Source organism: Haemorhous mexicanus, chromosome 2, assembly GCF_027477595.1.
Source record: "Haemorhous mexicanus isolate bHaeMex1 chromosome 2, bHaeMex1.pri, whole genome shotgun sequence".
Classification (NCBI taxonomy): Eukaryota; Metazoa; Chordata; class Aves; order Passeriformes; family Fringillidae; genus Haemorhous; species Haemorhous mexicanus.
In genome coordinates, this window is record NC_082342.1 from 90,608,245 (window position 1) to 90,633,447 (window position 25,203).

Consider the following 25,203-nt stretch of genomic DNA (forward strand, 5'->3'; position numbering starts at 1 on the left):
GGAGCTGAGTTACATGACCAGGCTTCTGCTGAAGCTCACATACACTGCTCAGCCATCTCGGTTTTGGGGCAGGAGACCTACAGCAAAGCAACAGGGACAAGGGTCTTGGGAAGGAACAAAGGAAGAAGCAGCACAAATGTCACAGATGAGTGCCATGTACAAACATGAGTACCCACAGGCTCCAGCAGTAACCGTGTTTCTGTCTTAAACTCTCATGCTGGTGGTAGTCAAACACAAACTGGTGAATACAAATACACACTGAAGAAAATTAAGGACCCTTTGTGCAATTTGCTGTTACATTCATCCACAGTGAGAGGTGGTCCCCATGCCAGGGGAGCTAATTAGGAAACAGATGAAGTCAAGGTCTGGTGGGACAGGAAGATGACACAGTCCTGGTAGACCCCATCACTAGTGACAGATTAAGGACATCTATCCTCAGAGAGATCCCTAATGAAAACAAGAAAAAACCTCATATTAATTGTTCTACAAAGCCTTGTCCACTATGGTGTGTGGGTAGGATTATGTTCAGAACATGAAAGGCAGAGTACCATCACGGGAGCACCACCTAGAGAGCAGGCACAGGTTAAAAGCAGACTTCTTGGAAACTTCCTTGACCAGAAGTATTCAACCACGATCCAAAATGCTCCCTTTTTTGGTGAAGGCCATGCAATATCCAGCTGTCCTCGAGACAGGCAGGTCTTGAGCAAGGCTTGATCCCATATCTGAGGCAGCCAATAAATTGAACAAAGATTTCTCTTTTTAAATTCTGCATGTATGTAACTCACTGGGTCACTAAACTGATTTCTAAAAATTGCATGCATTTTTTCAAGTGAAGGAAATGTTCAAAAAGAAGTATCAGAAAATGAGACAGTTTTACTATCAGACTTGCCACATTGGATCCTAGAAAGATAAGAAAGCTGTACTTTCAATTCTAAATATAATGTCATTTGCTAATTCTATTCCAAATGCCATTTATGCTCACTCTTAGTTTTTGTTAAAAAACTGGAGCAAAACTTTAAATATTCATTACACATACTATTCTCTACATTACTAGTTTTCAAAATAATGGTGTATTTATATCTAGCAGCTAATTCAACTATAACTTAGGAAATATGCATAAGTCTTTTTGTACTAAAATAAGCACACAGAATGTAGAAACTAATCCTTAGAAGCCTACAAAAAGTATGCTGAATTGTCCAAACTTGCAAACAATGGAGTATTACTAGAAATGGAAACATTTTCGATTGCTGAAATCTTTAAAAAGAACAGTCTGCCACATGAGACACGGACAATGAGGATGAATGAGCTGTGTAGCTGGACAGAGTACACATCTATTCTGGATGGTTATTTGAAATGGGAAACAGACAATTTAGACTAATTTTCCCATGGTATAAATCTATTAGCATTAATGGTGTTTTGACTTCTTGTACCAAACTCAAATTTGCCCATATCTTTCAAAGACAGAACTATTTAACTATGGTTTTTAAGACTGTAAGCTGAGCTAGCAGCCTTAGGAAGAATAGGTGTGTATGTACAAGCTGTCAGGGGTTTTTTCTTTTGAAAAGGAGGAGCAAAGTGAACTCTCTGGAGTGCAAGAAAAATAGGAACCATGAGAAAACAAAGGAGGCCAGATGCTTGCAGCCTTCAGCAAGAAGCAAACTGTCCATGGCTAGGGTTGAATTGATGAGGGTGAAGGAAGTTACTACAGTACATGGTAAGTAAAACATGGGAGTTGGAAGGAAGAAATGGAAGAGAAAAAAGACTGCTTAGGGAAGGCTGATTGTGTTCAGAGGTAGCAGCCATGCCTGCAGCCCTTGAGGACCAGGATGCCAATGCAGCAAAGATGCATATCTGAGGAACAGGGAAAGGCCCTTCCACTTTGGAACAAGGCCAAGCAGCTCCTAGTCCAGGCTGTGATGGCTGAAATACAGAAATGGAACGGCAACTGGGCATATCCAAGGAAAGTTCCGTATTGAACACAATAGGGAGGATAAACTAAGATAACCTTCTTCCCTTAGAAGAAAAATTACCCCAAAGCCAGATAACCAGTTACTCAATCTGAATTTGCTAGGGCTGCAGAATGGGTGCTGATTTTGGGGTCTGCACCCACCTTCCTAACAGCAGAGTCAGGAAGGAGGACTCTCAGAAAGAGGAATGATGGTTTTGAGCAAGTATCTTTCAGCTTGACTACAGGTCCTTCAATCTGTCATACTATGACTGGCTGGTTTGGATGCTAATGATTCAGACATTTATAGGACTTTGTCCAAAATTTTCAGCAGTTTTTTCCAGCCAGTCACAAAATTAGGAATTTGGGTTTCTAGCAGAAATATCTGTTAGTGTGGATGAGTATTTCATTTTTAATAAAGGTAACAGAAGACTTTCAGTTAACTAACCCTTCTGGAACAGCCCTGCAACAGCCCCCCTCAGCCATATGTTTGTTAGTGGGTAGTATTTCACAGAGTCACAGAATGTTTGGGGTTGGAAGGGACCCCTGGAAATCATTTAGTCATTTTCTCCTCAGCAAAAGCTCTGCAGAAGTTCACTGGAGGCAACTACAAACTCTGATGTTTCTTTCAATATAATGTGCTAATAATTCTGACAGGTTTTCCCAATTAACTAAAACCATTTCAGGGAACCCAGTGTTAAACTCCCATTTAGATAACAGAAATGCCAGGTTTCTTCCATCTGCACATTTTTTTAGTCTTTTGAGGAAATTATGTCTGGGATAAGATAACCACATTAACCATAGTGCTACTTACTCATTTTTCCTGCATCTTTTCCTATGCATGGCTTCTGTCATAGGAAGCATGACCAGTGATAAAAGACAATTATAGCACAGCATTTATCCAAGGTAGTTTTTGGCTGCAATTTTGCTTCCAAACATATCATCTGCATTCAGACACCTGGCATTGTTTTAAAGCAGACAAAATGGTTCAAGACTATGGAACTGGTAAATAGCTGTAGACAGGTCTAAAGTATATTGTTTTTAAGAAGCTTCTTGCTCAGGATGAAAAATGACATCAGTTATTCAAGTGTGAGCCAAAATAAATCCATTTTTAAATGGTGATGTCTCTCACTGAATAAAAATTGAAGGACCGTACTCAGACAACGGAGAACAGCCACCTACTTATGGCATGTCAGGACAGCAATAAGTGACTCACTCACCCACCTACATTCCAAGGACACCAGGGCCTGATGTCTCTATCACAAACTTGTCACAACACTGAATTTAGACAAACAGTTTTTCCTGCTGCCCACAGTCTGTACAGTACTTACCGCTTGCTCACTTTTCCAGGTCATCAATTCCTAAAATACCTCAAGGTGAAAATGAGTGGGAGTGGCACTACACAAACACTTCCCTTTTATTAGTAAGCCTGTACTAATATTTGCTTTAAAATCTGTTTGTTGATAAATGCTAATTAAATACCAGCTCAAAGCTCTTTTTTGACCTTCTCCTGGGGTCTTTTGGACTCCTTAATTTGCAGGGCAAACAACAAATCTCACCTAAAGTTTTCTGTAAGGTGAATAAAAGCACCACTAGAGGGGGGAAAAAAAAAAAAGAAAAAGAAAGATCATTTTATACAGTGGGAAGAAAGTGGAGAGAAACATCTGTAGCAGGGGGATGAGTTCCCAGCTGTCCCACAATTTGTTGAGGATGTGAAAATGAAGTACAGCAGTAGCTTTTTTGTGTGATGGTCAATAATCTGCAAAGAATATTCTGTCTGCAAAGAGACCCAAGGACTAGTTTGTCCAGCAAAAGATCAGCAAATGCTTCCTGAGCTTTCTTTATTCTTTGAGAGGCAGGTGTCTGCCAGGAGTTAGTGCACTACCTAATTCTGCTGAGAGTTACATTGGACGTGAGAATTAGGGTGAAAGTTTTCTGCAGGCAAGAAAAATTAGTTTCTTTGTTCACTGTGTGGACAAAGAAAATTAGGTGAAGAAGAGAATATAAATGAAAGACATAAAACTCATGGGTTAAACAGAAGTGTGAAAGGACAGGAATTCAGCCTCAGAGGCTACTTGTATAATAATCAATAAAATATGCTACGGCCCAATCTCTGCATTAGGACAGTGGTATTCACTTCTGAAGAGCTAAACTGTCTCTTTTATAATCCACTCCCAAAAATCTGGTACACACTATGGTCCAAACAATTGGCCAAATATAGCCTGAAAGACTGGAATCGGTTTTGGTGGCATCAACCAAAACAGTATTTGGGACCAAAAACTGAGCTAAAAAATAAGCATTCCAGGTGATCATATGCCCATGGTTTACTTCTGCTTTGTTTTTAAGCATGGAGGAGTCAAGGAAGACAGATTTCTGCACCAAGGATTGCATCAGTCGAACTGAGTCATGTGATATTTACAAAACATATTCTCATGTAAGTTCAGTTTCCTAGAAAAACCTCATACCTTCACACATACCTGGTAAAAGTGGGATTTCAGGCATGGCAGTCAGTGACCACTACATCATGACAATAGATGAAGCCCCTTTTATGAAGCACTCTTTACTTTCTGGGTTCTTAGAGCCTCACTCAGATGTTAAATCCTCAGCATACCAGCACAAGTGTAACCCCTCAGGCTTATCCTGCATGCACAGCAGAACCAGAAGCTCCTCTGTCCCTCTGACAGAGTGAGACATCTTTTCCATCCCAAATCAGCTCCCTTATGGTGAATGGTTTCTTAGCACTGAAGCTGGAGGGTAACTCATCAGCTCCAGTGGCATTGTGTAAATTGTTGATCATTTCAGTATAAACAGGCACCAGCAGTGGAACTGCAGCCGAGTCTGGGTGCCTCCTCTTGCCACTCTCTCCCCTCATTGATATAGTTTTGGAATCTGAAGAGGGATTAGGTGGTTTTCACTGGTTTTAAGCAGAGAACAAATAATTGCTGTAGGATTAGAACCAGTTTGTTCTGTAAATGACAGGTAATGAAAATTAATAATCCTTAAGCCCCCAAATACTCAGATTGTGTTATTATTTGAGAATATCAGTTTTCATATAAATACTAAAGCAGGAATTTAGAACTGATTGCATGAAAATAAGTTCCAACATTCCAAATACTAGATGACAAGTAAAAAAAGACCCAAATATGCTATTTTTCTTCTGTACATTATGGGAGCTTAGGGAATAAAAAGATTCACTTTTATATGCCTTGCATTAGCAATCTGATACAAAAATGCTCGTATCTAGGAAATAGGAAAATAATTTTCTAAGGGAAGGCGGGAGGTACCAAAAAGGGTGTGGAGAATGTGACAAAAAAGATCAGAGTACACAGAACAAATGATGGTGAGGTGAAATTCAAAAATATGGATAATTTTGAGATAAATTACAGAGGCCAAAGCAGAAGGGTGAGTGAGGAAGAGAGCAGAGAGCCATGGCCATGGTATGAGTTCAGGAGATATTCTTATTAACCTCAGAAGTGCAGAAAGCCAAATTTATGCCACGTGTTGTATGAGGTAGCTTGGTGTTGATAGGCTACATTTGGGCACAGTGTTCATACTCCAGTTGCACATTAGACTGACAAAACTCCACTTCTGCTGATAGAACTTGTTGCTGACCTTATGGGAAAAAAAATCCTTCTGTAAAAGAGCACTTTTGCTGATATGTCTTAATCCATACTAGAGGGTTCTGCTGGCACAGCTGTGCAGGCTGCAGATCACACTTCAGCACTCCCCTGATTGATGCACATACCTTACAACAGTTTGTCAGGCTGCTGGCCAAGGTCTGTGTTAGGAAAAAGGGAGTTAGAGGAGCTGGAAAGGAGGGTCAGAAAGCAGAAGAGAAGAGAGATTTTCATACTGTAACCAAGCAGAGAGTGAGTAATGGTGGATAAAAAAATCAACAAATCAAGAATAAACAGAATAAACAGTACTCACCAGGGTTTGTTTTTTTTTTAAAAAGTTGGTTTTTCATTACTGTGTTAGCTATCTGGTATTTTGTTGAAAGAGAATTATAAACTATATCCTTTCTTAATATGAAATATAGTAGCCTGTAAACTTGAAAGGCAGCCTGTGGCTGTTGAATGCACAAGTCTTTAAAAATTGCAGGCTAGTGCTTCATTACACATAAAAATTGCTTTATTTTGATCAAAACATTGTGTTGCCATTGTAATTCTCCTCCACCCTTTAAATTTATTATGCTGGCTACTCTTCAGATTTCTCCTAACTACTGTTGATACACCACCCTTTCACTGGCATTCCTTCTGGTTTCCCACACCTTGTTTATTTAAAACATTAGTTATCTCAAGTCCACTGCTTTTCTTGCAAGCAAGGCATACAGGAGCTTGAGTTGCAGAATGAAATAACTGCCTTTGCTTAATGAATGTAACTAAATAACTAGAAGAAAGCAATGGCCTACAGAAATCTCTCAGATTACAATATCATTACTACACACAACAGATTACTACATTGCTGAACAACATCAAAGGTCACACTTTGCAGAGATCAGTCCAGTGTGTGTCCACAGAGACTGTGTATGCATAGGATGGGTGCATGTGTGTGTGTTCATATTGTGCATATATGGTGGGTGCTGTATATTTTATATATATATATATATATATATATATATATATATATATATATATATATAAAATAGAGCTGATTTATGGTCACTCTCATTCAGGTAGGGATTAGTAGTGTTACCTGATAATATAAAAACACAGACAATAAAAACCTGTTTAAATTAAGGCCAGCAGGGAAGAGTAAGTAGGGAAAGGAAAGAAACATGGATCACTGACACAGCTGACAAAGCAGACGCAGCAATTTCCCAAGTCAATAAACCAGCACAGCACCATGGAAGCACTGTTGTGGGCAAGTGGTTGGAACTTTCATCTTCTGGACAACAGGGTGGAAGGAATATCAGTATTTTCCACCACTGAGAGTTACTTTCAGACAAGAAGAGAGCCAGCACTAATCCTCTGTTTTTCCAAACACAGTAAAAGCTAGTTGATTATAAAAAACCTCCCCTCCCATTTTAATATACCATCTTATATACAAGTCTAATACAGTCTTAATATTTAGTGCATTAGTGAATGCTGAATTAGAAGTCATCTTTCAGCTGTTTCTGTGATATACATTCTCTGATATAACTGATGCTTACATACACACTACTGTCATACAACCTACTACATCATGGAAAGGTCTACAGAACAGTCACTACACACAGAGGATTACACCAGGAAAAAGACCCAAAAACCACCAAAAACCAAATAATGAGTCCCTCCGGATCGTTATAGGTTTTTAATCTTTTGGAAAATTATAGGGAATTTGTAAGTTAGAATTGGTCTCTCTACTCACTTCAGTAGAAGTCAGATCATATCTATTCTAGCACTGCAGAAACACCTGGTTAAGTAGTTGTTAAAAGCAAGTCTCCACTGAAGTTCATTAGTTTTAGGAGGCCAAAAGGATGAATTATTCTTATGGTCATTGGCATATAATATAAACAGAGACAGTAAGTTTGACATACACCACAGTGTTCTAAAAGTATGTAGCAAACAAATGTACGTTTGGATCTTGGCATTCAGACGTGAATTTGGACACAAGGATTAAAAACAGGACTAGTCAGAAGCTTGTGTTGCTCTACTACAAGTAATTTTCTACTCTGGACTATATTATTTTATAGATAGTCTGAACTAGTCCCAAAGCACTCCTTCATTTGAAATATTTTTCAGGATACAAATCACTAAAATACTGCATTTGCCAGTTTCTCTGGTGATACTAGCAGACACATTAAGAAGCCTACAAGCTTCCAGATTAGCTAGAACGGCCCCAGCTACCAAGATGAGCGCTGCAGAGTCAGGGATCCCATACATTAGGGCATCCCTTGCTGCCGGGGCAAGTGGAAAAGCAGACTGGGCAAACCCCCCCTTAAGCAGTATCACAAGACTCCTGACAAACCCAGCAGTTACCACTGAAAATGTTGCCTTAATTTCAGCAGAAGCTCTCCAGGCTACTAGATTCCAACAAAGCAGTCAGGCTTAATGCACCAGATTTTTTCCCAATCAGTTCTACTTACAGATGAGTTCCCCAAAGGCGGGAAAGTCACCCTTTCACTCTCCTGCTGTTGGGGTTTTTTATTCCTTTTCTTTTCAAATCTGGTTGTTTACAGCCCATTTACACCATTTTGTACTAAGCCTGGCCATTCTGAGCCAGCTCTAGGCAGGAGACAATCAATCAGTGCTGCCCTAGACCCTCAGCAGACTGAAAGCAGCACCCGGCTGCCCAGAAGAAGTAAGAGCCTGCAGCTACTTTGCATCTGAGCTGAATGGAAGTCTTGTTTTACCGTGCAGAGCCACAAAATCCAGAGGCAAATCAGACTCTAGTGACTAGCCAGCAAGAAAATATTGGCTTGCACAACTTTCTCTTAAAGCAATCCTGACTAACAACCAAATAGCAAAAGAGCCCCAGCTTCCCTTTGTTAATTCTCCAGCGAAGGCATAGCAAGCTCTCCTCAGACAAATTCTTGTAAAAACTCATTCAAGTATCTTTAGTTAGCTTTTTTGGGCAAAGTTTTTTAAGAAATCTAGATATAGAAAAATAAAAGCATGACAAGTCATTAAATCTCTCTTAATTTGAAGAGACACACAATTTGCCATTCAGGAACAATATTCTGAGTCAGTATTTTCTTTCTAGAGAGATGTGAAATATGTTTTGACTCCACAAATACAGGAAATCCCACAGCAGCTCTTATACAAAGACAATCACTTCAAGTGCTTGGTGTTAAAAAATTACCAGGATTTTAAAAAGTCATAGAATTGCTTTAAGAATCACAATGTTTCTAAAAGCATTAACTTAAGTCTTTTTATATTCTCTTCTTTATTTTCTGCTGCTTTTTTCCAACCATGTTTTTTTTGCCTTAGCAAGCTCAGCTTGTTGCAAGATCCCATTATGCAAGGATATTCAGCTTTAAGAACAGCAACAAATACTGTGAGACTCACCATGAAATAGCAAGAGTTGGCAGCTCCACAGTAAGGATATTAACTTTCATTTCCTCACAAACTGCAGTTTCTATAAATAGCATGTCTGTTTTGACTCCTGCAGTTAACTACATAGGTTTTCCTGCATTTCCTCTTCTGCAGTGTTGCCGTGTATGTTAGTTGATGGACTGAAGCAATGCTTATGGATTTCCCCCCATAATTGCCTTGGATATTAAAAAAAAGCATTTCTGCAAGTGGGGAGGTTAAGTAGGTAAAGAGCTGTCTCTGATTTCCCACTGCTAAAGGGACAACTTGCCACTGTGTATTATCATTTTTGTCTGGTGTGCCAGGCACAGCTGAGTGACCACAGGTTTCTCACATGGTTTCTCCTGCACTCATCTTGTATAGTGAGTGCCCCACGCAATTCAGCCTTGTCTTTTACAGAGGAGTGTTGGTTGCTCTGCTGTGGACTGGCTTGGGCAAGATATAAAGGAAGAAGTTTACTTTGCCTAGCTTTGGATACCACCAAGCAAACACCTTCCTCTGCACTAATCACTTATGACTTCTGCAGTCAGTGGAAAATGAAGTACTTTTTTGAGCATGGGCTTCACTGATCCATTTACTTACTGACACATTTTGGGATGTTCTTGGTGTCCTAGAAGTGGCAGTCTTTCTCCACCAATTGTGGCAGCACTTTTTCAGTTGAGATTACTACAGGAAACTTCCAGATCTGAAAGCTCTAAATGCTGATCAACGGCTCTGTATGGCTATTCCTTACATCTCAAATATTACTAGTTATTAGGCGTTTGAAAAGTAGTATTTTTCACTAGTACCATGCCTACAAGCTAACTACAGATGCCTGAATGCTTTATGTTTTTAATTTACACCTGTCCTACTCCTTGACTAGTTTTTTATCTAGTTTATTATACAGTATTACCAATTTCCAAATCTGCCATTCCTGAGGCTTAACAGACCAGTTGGCTCATTTGCCAGGGGTCTGCATGCAAACAGGGTCATAAAATGGACATGGCTGTTCAGGTGGTGGAGGAAAGGACATGGCAGCCTTCTACTCCCTGAACAAGCTTCTTTCCACACAAGACACCTACCAAATATATGCATTCCATAGTGCTGTAGCCTCCTTCCCCCTTCAGCCCCTTGCACACCAGACAGCCTTTATGAATCTCTCATCAGAAACAGCTGGGAAGAGCTGGGTGTGGTAAAGCAGATCCTGCAACATGTACCTGGAAGGATGTAAGATGCAGGTGCCCTTGGGTCATGATAGATGGGAAAAAATTTCATTTCAGTGAAATGTATGCAGAATGTGAGAAGCTTGCTAGGTAGGACTGCTCTTGCTTCCAAAAGGTAGAAGCTGTTCCTCAATAATGTCTTACCATTGCACTGAAAAGGCCCAGCAGGGCTGCTCAGGCCCTGAACAAGATCGACTTCCCTTAGGACTGCAAAACTGAACACACCTCCTTGTCACATGGCTCCTGCTCACCTTGAGACACAAATCTCCCCTCTCTGCCCAGTGAGAAACAAAGGAGTGGGATTTCTCTGGATGTAGACAGAGTTGTGCTCAATGGCTCTGTGTCCAGGTAGAGGTCAGTGATGGGTATTGTCCCCCAGGGCTCTGTCTTGTGACCAGTGTTCTTCAATATCTTCTTAAATTACATGGATAGTGAGATTGAGTCGCCAAGGTGACACGAAGTTGTGTGGTACAGTTGATACGACTGAAGGACGGAATGCTATCTTGAGAGACCTGGAAAATCTTGAGAAGTCAGCCCACAAGAACATCATGAGGTTCAACAAGACCAAGTGAAAGGTGCTGGATCAGGGTCAGAGCAATCCCAGAGATGAGTACGGAGTGGGAGAACTTATTGAAAGCAGCCCTACAGAGAATGACTAGGGGGTGGAGGAAAAACTGGACATGACCTGTCAATATGCACCTGCAGCCACAAGTCAAACACATTCTGGGCTGAACCAAAGGAGGTGTGGCCAGCAGCTCAAGGGAGGTGATTCTGCCCCTCTACTCCACTCTTGTCAGACTCTACCTGGAGGATTGTGTCCAGCTCTGGAGTGAGTCCTCAGCACAAGGAAGACAGGGACCTGTTTGAACAGGACCCTCTGGTCCTGTTCAAACATGTCCTGAGGGGCATGAAGATGATCAGAGGGCTGGAGCACCTCTTCTAAAAAGTCAGGATGAGACAGTTGGGGTTGATCGGTCTGGAGAAGAGAATGCTCTAGGGAGATCTCATTGGATTCTTCCAGTACTTAAAGGGGGTTTATAAAAAAGAGGGACAGTAACTTTTTACATGGGCAAATATTGTCAGAACATGGGGTAATGGTTCTAAACTAAAAAACAAGAGAGTACAAAGTTACAAAGAAATTCTTTACAGAGGCGGTGGGACAGATTGCCCAGAGAAGCTGCGGATGCCCCATCCCTGGCAGGATGCTCAAGATCAGTTTGAATGGGGTCCTGAGCTACCTCTTCTTGTGGGTGGCATCCCTGCCCATGACGGTGAGATTAGAACTAGATGATCTTTAAGGTCCCTTCCAGCCCAAGCCGTTCCATGATTCTATGAGACTGGCTGTGGTGTACATATACATAAACACACACACACACACATACACCTTCTGCATGTGCATGTGTGTGTGTGTGTACCTACATATCTCCTACAGACTAGAAGGAAATGAGGAATAATGCCATTTTGGCTGCTGTCTCGCCTCATCAAATTCTGGCATTTTCAGCAGGCTGTTCACACTGAAAGCCTCTTGCCTTTTTCCTGCATGTTCCAAACATGTATGCCTGTCCCCTTTACAGGAAGCCAGATGGGATACGCCTCATCTGCAAAGGGCAGAACAGATTTTGTCTGCTGTGTGGTACTATGTCTTTACAGTTATTTTTATAGTTCTTAAAGTCCTAGATTCCAACTAAGGCCTCTGGGTGGTTCCATAATATTAAGCATGTTAATATTAAAATAACTTCTCTGGACCAAAGGAGAATCACAAGTAATTTGACAGATGTTTCTGGCAATATCCAACACAGGATATCTTTATTTTAGGGTCATATAAATATTACAAAAGTGGCCTAGTAAATTAGACTATGTTAAAATTATGTTTGCTTCACTTTCTTACAATAGGAAGAAGCTAATTGCTAAAATGGAATAATGGTAACTCCAAGTTTTCAAAAAACATGACAAGTCAAATCAGGAGTTATTATATCAGTACTGTATATGTGATCTCTATGTCTATGGTGTTTTCATCCTCAGCATTCAGGCGGATGCCAATTTCCAATTGTTTCACACAACCATCAGGCTAAAGGCATTTTTTGGTTGATGTAATGATTCTTGCATACTGACAAAACCTCATGCCATAAAAAATAGTTCAAATGTAATCAGGGCTGAGGACCCAGAGAAGAGGAATAAAACTGGTCTCTGAGCAACCAGCCTGTTCACATAACAGTTCAATAATGATTTCAAGCTCTAGCACGTGTGGTATCTAAAAGTTGGCCAAGTTAATACAGTATCTTGGGCCAGAAAATCCTGCACTTCCTTCGAGCCTTAAAGGCATACCTCAAGGCTCAGCTTTTAGTGGCCCAGGCTATCAAAGAGCTCACTAGGTATATTACTGGCATAAGTGATGCTTAGAACATCTCTCCTTTTTCAATTTTAGTCTTTGATCTGAAGAAAATGTGCACAGTTGAAAAAAAGGAGTTAGGCACTGGGAAAGGCTTTGGAGAGAGCTTGAATTTCAAGAGATATTGAGCATCAGAGGCTGGATTCAGGTTAATGGCAGGAGAAATAAGAGAGCAGATACCAAGCAAAATGTAGCGAGATGAAGGACACTGAGAAAAAGCCATGTGACAACAAAGGAAGAGTTCTGGATGGGAAGGAGACATCAATAGGTGCTGGGAGCAAATAGAGCACAGAGCAATCTGCAGACATCCCCTGGGTTTAGTGCTTCACTCCAATGACCCTGAAAAAACAGTAAAGAGTCCACATTTTAGTTCAGGTTATCTGGTAAATCTAGTCTTTGGCTCTTGGCTTCTCTGGCTTTTCAAAACAGTTTGCTTCTGTTTCTTGAGGGTGATACTTTGTAGGATCCATGAATCATCCAGAATGATTTATAGCAAATTTGTTTTCACCTTCTTTCCTCCAGAAGACTCCATAAAAAGGAGATGCAGGTGTACTGCAGGTGACAACAAAAGCAACATACTTGTCCTTTTGTACTCAAAAGCTAAAGCCAGACTTGTGCATGTGTATTTTGTACCAGTTGAAAGCTGAATTTGCTGCCTGCCTGCCTCTTATTCCAACCTCACATACTTGAACTGTGTGGGCAGGGAGAGGTCAGAAATGAGTTTAGATACAAATATTCGTGCTTTCTCAAACCGTTTCTGCAAAGTTTTATTTGTAAATGGAAAGGAAAGACTAAATTCTTGGGAGTGTCTAAATTGACAAAATTTTTGGCTAGAAAAGACTAACAAACATTAGCTTTTAAAGGCTTTTTGAAGTAAGGTTAACTCTTGTTTTTATTTATCACAGATTACATTTTGTCAGGTTTTAGTACAAATATCCAGATTATTGGTTTCCTCATGTGACTACACAGAAAGCAGAGGGGTGCCACATCCTTTCCACATGGCACTGCCTTGCAATACTTTAGCTTGCCTGTATCAGTTAAAAAGCAATTTATTAACAACAAAGAAAGTCCTCGTCAATGACAGGAGAAGAGCTTTTTAGCTCTGGACCAGTGGGGTGTGGCATACTTTCTACTTTTATTTTATAGTGAAAATTTCCAAGGGTGGCACTTAACTCTGCCAATACATACTCAAATTAAAAGGCTTTAAATTGTTTTTAAATAAACAATTTGGCAAACAAATGCATAATTTTTCAGAGGCTCCCACCCAACTGTTTATTATCTTTCTGCTGTTATATCTGTTTGTAAAACTCAGCTCATGGGAATTACATAAAAACTTTCAGCATCTGTTCAATATCTTTAAATTTCTCTCCTGTTATTCTGTTCCAAAAGAAATCTTGCAAATGTGAATCCTGAGCAGTCCAAAACTATGCAAGAAAAACAGGTTTTAAAGTCTAGCGCATTGACTTATAGACCATTTCTTATAATTGTGGGATTGTAACTGAAAATTTTGGGATATCTGGTGTCACAGGTTTGGCCAATACCACTAGGTGTAAGTGGTATCCTTAAATAGCATCCCAGGTTAGGCCCTCCAAACTTGCACAGGTGTCTTCCTTAAACAAGTAGCTTAAGGGAAATGTGAGAATTGTCTTTTACCTTGACTTGAGCACTCTGTTTGAAAGTTTAATGTTACTGAATATCTAACCCTTAATTTACTTTCAGTTACTGAAAGTTTGCTGAATATGCACTGCTAAACCTGATCTAGACACCATTTTTTGATGATCTACCCATCATTTTTATGTGGTGGATTCAGTGACTGAGCAACTGGCTTACTTCTCCTCCCAGCACAGGCTCTCACTACTCCACAACACTTGTGTGCACACCATCTTTCCACTCAGATGTGCTATACTCATGACATTTGAGTATACCTGGAATGCCAGGTGAGTCACCTGGCATTGATAAAGATATGAACAGTTTATTCTAGGAGGGGATGCTTTGGTAAGAGAAAGGAACAAATATTACTGTTGCTTCTCGTCTACCCTGCGTAAACAAGTTGGAAGGCCATCTAGAGGAAAAATGAAGCCTGAACAGTGTTTCATCTCCTGGAGGCCTGGGATGAACCAGAGACCTACAAAATAGTGGGTTGCAGTAGCTGGCAGGCCAGTGGCAAAAAACCCAGCAATTTACTTTTTGGGGTATCTGCTGCTGCCTGCAAGGAGCCCTTGGATGGATGAAGCTCAGTTTATGGGAATATTGCACAATGATAAAATGTCCTCCTCATCCCATTGCAGCATTTCCAAAGCACGAAAAAGGATGCTTGTTCATTCCAGCTTCCCCTTTAAGTTAACCCAAGTGTAAGCAAACAAACAAACAAACAAAAAAAAAAAACCCACTGAAAATTGAAATTAGGAGGGATTTTTATATTTGTCTTTTTTTTTTCCTCTTAACATTTTGTACTTTTCCCTTATCAACAAAGGAGCAGACTTTGGAAAAAAAAAAAACAAACAAAAAACAAACAAACAAAACCAAAATAGGCCAATTTTCCCTTTTCCCTGTGCACTAACTAAAACCTTGTTGTGTCTATATTCCAAGAGCTGAGAAACCCAGGAAATCCCTGCTAAGTTTGAAGTAGCATTATAAGAGTAGACAGCAGGATTAATAAAGGGTTTGTGGCTTCACACAGTACCAGTGCCAGGTCATGGGCTGAACTAGCACTTACATAGTGCCTCAGGGGCTGAAAAGGGCTCCTAATTCACTGGACACTTCAAAGAGCAATTGCAAACATAGTGCAAATGGGAGAAGGAACGATGAAAATACAGCAGCACATACAATCTGTGAGGCTCCAGTAATGGCTTTCACTTCTTGAGCTTCATGGAATTTGCCATGGCAGCATCTGAGTTGTGGGACTAGGTACTTTCCCAGAAAATGCCCCAGTACTGTCCTGACCTGATCTCATATCAAGACTAGATGTTTATACTCTATGCCTATTTTCTGTGACAACAAGAAACATGCTGACAGCTATGAAGGGCTTGCATTTGTACTCAGTATGATCCCACCTTGGGATATCACAGGATCAGGACCAAGGGTCCCCCCATAAAATGCATCTGTGCTACAGGTTAGACACAGCCTGGAGTGATCTGTGGCAGCCTTTCATGCTGCCTGCGGAATCCCATATCTAAAGGGTTTGCTCTTAAATCCCAACCTAAAGCCATGCAGTAAAGACTGATGTCACACCTAGTAGAAAACATTTAATTATTCTCTTATTATGTGTTTTTTAAATCTCTGCATTTATTTACTACATCTGTTCACTTGTGATTTTAGACTAAATCTTTCAATCTAAATTATCTTCTCTTCTGTATTTCTTGTCTATCCATCATGACCCATAACTGTATCTTTCTCCAGAAAGCACAGAGCGTAAACCACAGAGCAAGAGATTGGCATTTTCCAGTGTTCCAGTCCTTGCTGGTAAGACCTACCCTACCACGAGGGAATAGGAAAATCCACAGAGGCAAACGTGCGTTACAGCACACCGCTGCCAGGGCGTGTGCGGAGGTGGCGGTGCCGAATGCTTTCCATCGGAAACCTCATTTTTCTGGTTCCCACCTGCGGGGCTGTCCCAGGCACCATGGCCGCTACCAACAGCGCCGGTGTACCAGACAGACGTGAAGAGCAGGCAGATGTTGTTCTCTAGCACGAGGATGGGTATCAACGTGGCACACGGATTCGGGCAGAAAGTGGAGTGTTTCGCCGTGAGTCAGCTGGTAAAAACTCCCACCAGCTGCTGCTGGGGCACCATGGATAAGGGCCAGCGCGCAGCGCCGACGCTTCAGCGGGAATTTTCTCTTTCCCCGCTCGAACCTCTTTCCCCGTCCCACACGCAACTCAAAGCCAAAAGCCGCCGCTGAAGTGTGCTCCGGGTGTGTGCGGCGGGCCGGGCCGGCGCTCGGGGCAGGCTGTGCGCGGAAGGGCCGCTCCCGTTTCCCGCTCCCCCGGCCCTGCCCGCGCCCGGCCACGGGACGGCGGCCCCCACATCCCCCGCGCCCGGGACGGGGAGAGGCCCGCGGCAGGAGGGCTCGGCTCCCCGCCTGCCCACGTCCCCTCCCCGGCCAGGAGGAGGAGGAGAAAGCGAGAGACGTCCCGACAGAGCGGCTAGGAGCGGGTTCGAGAGAGCCCTCCTCCCCCCGCCCGCCCCCGGAGGGGAAGAGGAAAGGAGAGCCGTGGCGGGCGGCGGAGGATGATAACTTAGGGCCGTGCCTGCCCGTGGGAGCTGCCCGCCCAGCCCGGGTCGGACACCGGGGCGGCAGCGATGTCCCAGGGCACGGCGGGAGGAGAGGGAGCACCCCAGGTGCTGCCGGAGGGGAAGGAGAGGCAGAGGAAGAGGAGGCGGAGGAAGAAGAAGGAGAGTAAGACGCGACTGGTGCGCTCCAGCCTGCTGTTACCTGAGGCCGAGCCGGAGAAGTCCAAGGGGACGGTCCTGGCCTGCAACCGGCTCAAGACCACCAAGTACACGGCACTGTCCTTCCTGCCCAAGAACCTCTTCGAGCAGTTCCACCGCCTGGCCAACGTCTACTTTGTGTTCATCGCCCTCCTCAACTTCGTGCCAGCCGTCAATGCCTTCCAGCCGGAGCTGGCCTTGGCCCCCGTGCTCTTCATCTTGGCGGTCACCGCCATCAAGGACCTCTGGGAGGATTACAGCCGCTACCGCTCCGACAAGGAGATCAACCACATGGAGTGCCTGGTGTACAGCAGGTGAGGCAGGGCGGGTGAGGGCACGGCAAGGCAGCGCCCTGGCGGCCGACAGCGCTGGGGTCCCGCCTGGCACCAGCTCTCACAGGACGCAGGGCACTGAGCAGGTCCACTGAACCAGGGCTTTCGTCTCCACTTTAAGTGCAAAGAAACTTCCAGTTCTCATGGAACTGGTGTCTCCCAACTCTTAGCTCAGAACTGCGGGAGTTCATACAGTCCTGTACCTACAGGTGAAAGTGAATCCGCTCTGACCGGTGGGGTCTGCCAGTAAATCACTTTACGCAAACGCTTCCCAGTGTGTGCAGTAAATTACACTCGTGTATACTTTCAGGCATTAATTTCATTATAATAACACGAGAACTCACACAGTCTGCTATTAAATCTTCAATGAGTGAAGGAAGGATAGAGGCCAGAAGCTTCTGAATTTCAGTTAGGTGTGTGAGATTTCATGACACGAAATTAGTGAACTCAGACTTTGCTTTTCTAAAGAATGAGCCAGTCTTTCCACTGAACATTTACTTTTAAGCGAATGTTTTTAATATATCATCCCAAGTGTCATCATTCCCTGTGACTGCTATTTCCCAGTGCTCGTGATGGAGCATTAGGTCACTTATGTCTCTCAGAATAAGTTTTTCTAATGATCTGGGCAATACATTTAGAGCACTGCCTTACTGTTTGTAAATCAGACTGAAATTACTTTTGCATCAACATTTATGTGCTTAGAAGCCAGTTTTACAAAATTTTTGGTTTGCTTTCCTCCAAGTGCCAGTCATCTCCTAGTAGTGTAAGGCTAAGGTATCCTGGGGAATGAGAGAAGAATATATTTTCTGAGAAAGCAGATTCAGTTTCATTTCTGATGCTTCTAAGTCTAAAAGAAATTAAACACGTGCCAAGAAACTTACACTCAGATTCCACAGACTGTCTGGGAGGGTCTTCTGGGCTGACGTAAGCATGAGACAGAGAGCAACTCTCCTATTGCAGGAAAGGCGTGAGAAAAAAAAATACACTGAAAAAGAACTCAGAAAAGGCTGCATTTCCAACATCAGCAGGCTCAGCTTGTTATTTCACAGGTGGTATCACATAAGAAATCTCACCCAGGGATCTTCCTCCACCAGTAGATATGTGTGCATGAAAACATAAGTTAAATGGCCTTATTTCTGTAAACAAAACCAAAATCCACCCAGTGAAGTCACACACGTAGTTACTGCTAACCTGTGCCTGTGTCTAGTGCCTTGCTTGTCTGTAGAACTCTGAACACTCCTGATGTTGAGGAAGATTGATTGCAGAAGGTCTTGTAAGGGGCTATTCATGCAGAAAGTAAAACAGTGATAATAAGGATGGTTAATCTAGCCTTTTCCAAACTAAATCAGCTTAGAAAGAAGCTCTTGTGTCTCCTAGGTTGAAAAGCACAAAGTGTCCAGTGCAGAAGATGTTTAAAATATTAACAAATACCAGTACTGGGATATTAATTCTGGAATGTTTTCCCCCCGCAATTTTCCAATCCATCTCTGTTGCCAAAAAGTAGACGTGACTGTGAGAAAAGGTGTACCTTTGATGTTAGTATCACTGTGAGTCCCAGCTAAGTGCACTACCCTTTGTCATGCTTGTGCTTTTACAGAGTAAGTCAGAATTGCTCCTTTTACTGCAGAGTTCAGATTGCTGCTGAGCGACACTTACACAGATTAATTTGGGAGTGGTTTTCCTTTGCATTGGCATCAAAGGCCCATGTCAGCTAAATCCCTGTGGGGCAGAAAACATGGAAGTGTGAGAGCTCTGTTACCTATTCAGACACAGCTTTCTGGCTGGATGCAGACCTGAAGGCTGTGTGCTTACAGCCTGCAACAGAAGCGTGGTCCCCAGCAGCAGCTCAACTATTTTCACCTTCCAGCAGTCCCTAGGGAAGGCTTCCCTCCCACAATTAAAAAATACAATCAAAACATGTGGTTAAAGTAATTTGCTGACATGTTTTTAATCTGCCCACTTTTTGTTCTTTTGTAGCTTTTTATAAACTCCACCAAGTCACCTTTTTAAATACCCTCCAGCTCCAGTGAGCGAGATGAGACTAGAAACTTGCTACTTCTGCAGATAAGAGCTAAGATTCTTGCAAACTCGTGTGACAGGGTACCAAGATTGAGAGATTTGTATCAAGGTCATTGAAGTTGCTGGGCGTGAGTTCAGAAAAGCTGTTTTCCTAGAGAGGTGTCATGCCAGGAGAAACACAAGGGATTGATCCTGACTTTTACTTTGTTTCCTTAGTCTCTTTGTTTCTGTAAAAATGTTGAATCGTGTCACATAAGGAAGTAATAAATGACAGCTTTCTCTTCAGATGGATTTAATGCTGATCCCTTATCAGTTTAACTACCTTTAGAGCAAACCAGACTGTCTCTCCCTCCCCCTACTTGCCACTTCCTTGTGATAGGGGCAGACTTTGATGCAAATGGTGTCCTCGATAGAAATGCTGCTGTAGGTTGATGAACACTGCTGCAGTCCTGTGTTGCCCTAGCACTGTCAGGGAGCAGTAACTCTTGCTGGTTAGTCATTCATAGCTTGGAAAGAGGCCTTCTGCAGGATGGGATGTGTCTGAGTTCCAGGACTCTGCTGTGATGGGCTCCCTTTCCTGCCAGCCTTCCATACAGCTGCTACAGCCACCTCAAATACAGACTGCAGCATTCAAACTCTGCAACAACATAACATTGAATTGAATAAGTCAGCAAATGGAGACGGGGACTTTTGCTTCAGTAGAAGAGAAAAGCCCTCTGTTTCATGTTCCATGTTGTTTAGTCACCAAGTAAAGATTCAGGTTGGATACTGTGTGTTCTGCTGTGTATCCTTTTTATGTATAATCCATACATGCTTTCCTGGCTGCTGAAGTACCTGTCCTCTGTTAGATACAGGCAGCATTTAGTGATGCAAAAGCTACAGGACAGAGAGAATGCAGGGCTAGGCAGAGCCAAGGGCAGCTCATCAGGAGGAGGTTGTACACAACTCCAGCAGTATCCACTGCCTGGTGCTCTGGCACAGCCTGCACAGGCAGATCATGTCAAGAACTGGTCTGGGGGAAAATACTGTTCTCTGCTCTGCTGACTGCTTGACAGCTGGCCTTCTTCCTCCTGCCTGCCCAGTGGACTCAGATGACCTGTTCTCATACAGCCACTCAGAATCAATGACTCCGTGGCTCAGAGTTGGCAACACTTATGAGACAACAAAACAGCAAAGGATGATGCAACCTAAAGTAAGAAGTTGAAGAGCAATGCAACTTGTTTTGACAGAAAGAAGACAGTTTTCATTTAGGAATCCTGGATGTTGTGGAGAGTGGAAAATACCTCAGAAGATTATTGCTTTCTAGAGTCAGAGGGAAAAGGAAAAGACCTGATTTGAATAGATTGAAAGAAGCTATTGAGTTTGAATTGGCAGCTTATGTCGAGGAGTGAAACACACAGGAGAATTGCTGACTTGTGTTGCTCTGTGATGGACTTTGCAGGTCTGTCTATAAGAGCAGGCAGAGTTTTGAGGAAGATTTCTTAGCCAAGAGGAGCTAGTAGGGCCTCTCTCCAGAGGCCTTTAGGGCACCTCTCTCATTTGGCGATGCAGAGGAAATGAGGCACTTACTTTAGGAGAATGGCTTCACAGGTCACCTAGAATTTCAATTCTGTACAGATGCTTAAGCTAGGAATGCTGGATGACAGCCAAAACTCTTAGTTGATTTAAATGCATGGAAGTTACAAAAGCATTAGAGCCTAGCCTGCAGAAAATTGTTTTTGCAAACCTGTGATTACCTTAGTCTCCTCTCTTTGTTCCTCTTCCTCATTTCTATCACCCATGGATTGAGGTTGAAGACTGGAGATTACAAATTTGTAATCCTAAGAGTGAAATCTGTGTTACTACCTTGGACTTGGGAGGATGGAAGGGTGATGTTTTTCTTTGCAGTTATGTCCTCCAGTGCTCACTGGCTCCATTGAAGTTGTGGATGGCACATGTAAATGTCTGCTGTTAAATATTTGATATAACTGAATTTGTCACTGGGGCAGAAGCTTTGATTTCAGTGTGCTGTTACAAAATATGGTATATGTTTACATGACATGTAAATAGAAGATGAATAGTGATAACTACAATCATGACAAATAATGGCACTTGTCCATCACAGAATTACATTTTATTGCTGTCTCAGGGCTGTGCTGGTGAGATAATCTCTGCTAACATTTTTCTAGGAGCCATATGTTCAAAACCAAAGGGCTTTGCTTTTTAAATCTATTCTTTAACTCTTGCTGTGTCCATTGAAGAGTACTGCTAAAGAGTGTAATACCTCTACATACTGATCAGAGAGTGATAACTGCTTCTTGTATCAACCTGTGACTTAGAAAATCCATGAAAAATTGCAATTTATGACCGGATACTTGTCACTCCTGAGGTGTGGAAAAAGTTTAATGGGGCATTCAGACAGCTATCAAAGCAGGCTGTTTTACATTAAATGTTAATTTCTTTCTGCAAAACTGAAGGGGTGGAGAGCAGAGAGTTTGATGTGGGCAACATTTCCTATAATCTTAAAAATACAGTCCCTTCTTCCCTTTGCCAGCCCACCTGTGAAAGTAATATCAGCCTTGGAGGAAAAAGATACAGTAATATTACTAAATCCTCACAAAGGCACAGTAGATCCCACTCATGGCCTCAAAAATTGCCAGATGATTACTTGCTTGCAAGCCCTTCACTCTTAGGTGCCTTATTTTGTTGGCAACACCAGTCAAATTAGGTTTTATCTCCCACTACTACCATAGTCAGGAGCAGCTTCTTGTCCCAAAATGTGCTGGCAGATAAGAAGAAGAAGACAGTAGAAGAAACAAGCTTGTCTCCCTTCCAGAATACACATGTCACTAGATACGATTCAAAAGGAAACTACCTGGGATTACTCAGTTTCCTTTTTGAGTGAATTTGATGCAAAAGAGCTGAAAGCAGGAAGTAGTGGCCTGAATCTGTTGAAGTCAGTGTTCCTGCCTTGAGTATCAGAAAGATGCATCTCTGTTCATCTTACTGTGTCTTTGTGTTCACTTCAGTTTGAGCCAGGATGGCAGTGAATAAACTCAGTGGGCGATGTAGTAGAGGCTCCTCTGTTAGACTGATAGGGAGCAGTTTTTTTCTGCAGTAGAGTTTATCCAAGTAGCAAGGGATGTCTGTGCTAATCTTCTGAGATGTAGCCAGCTGGAATGCACAGGAGAACCCATCTCTCTGTCCAAATGTATGTATGCAGTTTATTTGCTGTTCAGTGTAGGGTAAATTTTCTAAGTGCCTGAGCTTCTTTATTGGAAAAGAAAAATGCTTGACTCTTGTTGCTAAGCTCTTTCATTTGTATTGGATGTCATGAGAGCTGTTGTAGGCTGTTTCACATGCCTCTGGCTGACTGCCAAAGAAGATGCTGTTAATCTCTGCTGAAAGACCTGGTGATGTCCTCAAATAAATTTCTGTTGTTACACGCTGCCCCTCTGGAGAGACACCATAATCTCTTGTGCTAAGCAGACCACAGCCCAGAATTATAGGTGGCCACCTTGTGTGCAGATCTCCTTGCTGTTGTGTGTCTTTATTAACTTGAGACCATGATTATTGTTAGAGGTGGCCAAAGAATAACAGCTCTATTTGATTCTGTCAGAGTGCATTTCCAAAGAAAATACACAAGAGAAAAGAATTGCATGTACTGTTAAACTTTGCCTGGTACTGTGATTCCACCCTCCATATGTCACGTAGTCAGGAGAACTGAAAACCAGAATTGAAACCCTTGACAGCCATGCAAAAATCAATATTTATGAAACTGCTTACTAGCTAGTATGGCATAACTTAGCCAGGACATTCCTCTCACAAGCAGATCAGTCCTCCAGAAGTTGTAATTAGAGAAAGAAAGGTCCCTGTCACTGGGCAAGACTTTTACAGGTATCTGCTCCAGGTTTATACAACCCTTATGGATGGGCAAGTTGCTTACCTTGACTCAGCACCAGGAGAAGTTCAAGTGACACATCTCTCTGCTATGTAATCCAACATGCTTCCAATTTGTGGGGTAGTTACTCTATGCAAGAGCAGTCCCAGGGGTACCTCTTCTGTTTCCCTGCAGCACCAGGCCTTTTGGGAATGTGGTGCTTTTGTGTATGGACACAGTAAGGTCAATGCAACTGAGAAGCCAAGTGCACAGCTTCAGGATTACATCCAGTTTGCAGGATTTATGCTGTGCAGTCTTGGTTTTAGCAATTGCATATATTGAAAGCAATTAAGTTCGTGAAAAGCAGAACAATTTCTTTCACTTCACATAGTTGTGGAGGTGAACCAGCTTCCATGGCTTACCTTCAGCCTTAGTGTTCTTACTTTGGGAGTTGCCACTAATGTGGCTGTGGTAGCAGCCAGTCATGTTTGCACCCAGAAGAGATCCACAGCAGGAACTGGATTTGTGCCCACCAGCACTGCCTCACTTTGTCTTGCCAGAATGCAGAAGCAAGACAGAGTCTCTATGCAATGGACCAGGCAGAGTGCATTTCAGGGAATGGCATAAAGTGAGGAGCCTGCTAAAAACAAGGACAGTTGCCTCTCATGTGTAAATTTGGTAGTTATGGGCAGCAGCTTCCTCTGTTGCACATCAAGCACAGAGTTGACTCACTGCCAAAATTCAGCCACAATGAAAGCATACTTGTGAAATATGCTAGCTTATAGATTCTCCTAAGCAGGAGCTAGTGGTGGTATGCAGGGGAGAAGAAATGCAAAGGAGGAGCTTGAATAGCCCCAACATTGGGATCAACTGAGGAAATGTACATTTCCAAATATATCTTTGATTCTGAAAAATCAGATAAAGCAAACCTCAGATTTAGTTGGAAATGACCTGTGTGTTTCTGAGCGAATTGGTTTAATCTTTGCTTTCTGTACAGGAAGTGGGAGTGAGGGGGCTTCAAAGTAAGAGCTTACAGTGCCTGTCAGATGTGAGCTGAGAGGAACATCTTTCTCTTTTTTGCTCTTTCAAGGATACAGATACATAGCCTGTCCATGCCAGGCTAGCCACCCAGCTAAGAGGGTGTTCTGTCCTGTGGGCTGCTGGGGATAATCGACCCCTTTGGAGCTGTCAAACTACCATCTAGTTCTTTGCTCCAACAGGAGCAATATTTTAACTCTGTTTCAGAGCAGTTGCAGGTGAACATCTCTGCCATGGTTAGCCCACGTCCTTCAGGCCACACTGGTTGAAGGACAGTCCTGAACTGGCAAGGCACGTGTTTTTGAGGGTAGGAAACATCTTCCATCTCCAGTGCTATTTTGTCTGACCACAATTTCTCAAGAGTGACAAGTAGGCCACTCTTCAGTTCAGTCTTCAGTTCAGTCTTCAGTTCAGTGGCCAACATTTGAATCATGCCCAGTCATTTTATAAACCCAGCCTCTACTGGAGATTTATTTTAACAGGCATGGAGGTCACTTGTTTTGTTTTTATGTTCTGGTTGTCTGGAAATAGTGACCTACCTCAAGGAAGAGTTTAACTCCTTGAGTTATAACTGACTTCAGTTCTTACATGTTTGTGCTGCCACATCAACACTAAGTGTGTGAGCACTACTGCAGAATATTTGGTATTTCTGTATTTTTCATGGAGGTTTTAGTTCTGACTTTTTGAATAAAAAGAGAAAGTCCACTATGAAGTGACAGCTTTTGTAAGCAGTGGTCTTTTATCTTTGTGTATTATCTTATGCTTCCTGGACTTTTTCTGGGTCTCACAGCCATATACCTATATCCTCAGCTCCTGTCTGTTCACCTTCCCACCTTCCAGTAGCAACCTGAATATGCCTGTTTGGGTCATGTTAGCTGATTTTATGCGTTCACTAGCAAGTCACTGGGAAAAAGTTTTTGTGAAATCTCCCAAAATATTGATGCTAACACAGGAAGGTCAGAACAGCAGTCACC

At 42.4% G+C, this 25,203-nt stretch overlaps 1 protein-coding gene and 1 long non-coding RNA gene across 2 annotated transcripts in view; one reads left to right on the forward strand and one right to left on the reverse strand.

Annotated features, from left to right (window-relative positions):
* Positions 1-17,127, reverse strand: part of LOC132323794 (uncharacterized) — a 41,656-nt gene extending 24,529 nt beyond the window's left edge. Inside the window, exon 1 of the long non-coding RNA XR_009485433.1 lies at positions 16,986-17,127. This is a non-coding gene — a long non-coding RNA (uncharacterized LOC132323794). The remainder of the gene's footprint in view (positions 1-16,985) is intronic.
* The window catches only part of ATP10A (ATPase phospholipid transporting 10A (putative)), a 110,082-nt gene continuing 101,419 nt past the window's right edge, over positions 16,541-25,203 (forward strand). Inside the window, exon 1 of the mRNA XM_059839447.1 lies at positions 16,541-17,295. Coding sequence (XP_059695430.1) covers positions 16,853-17,295 — 443 coding nt within the window. The 5' untranslated portion in view covers positions 16,541-16,852. The remainder of the gene's footprint in view (positions 17,296-25,203) is intronic.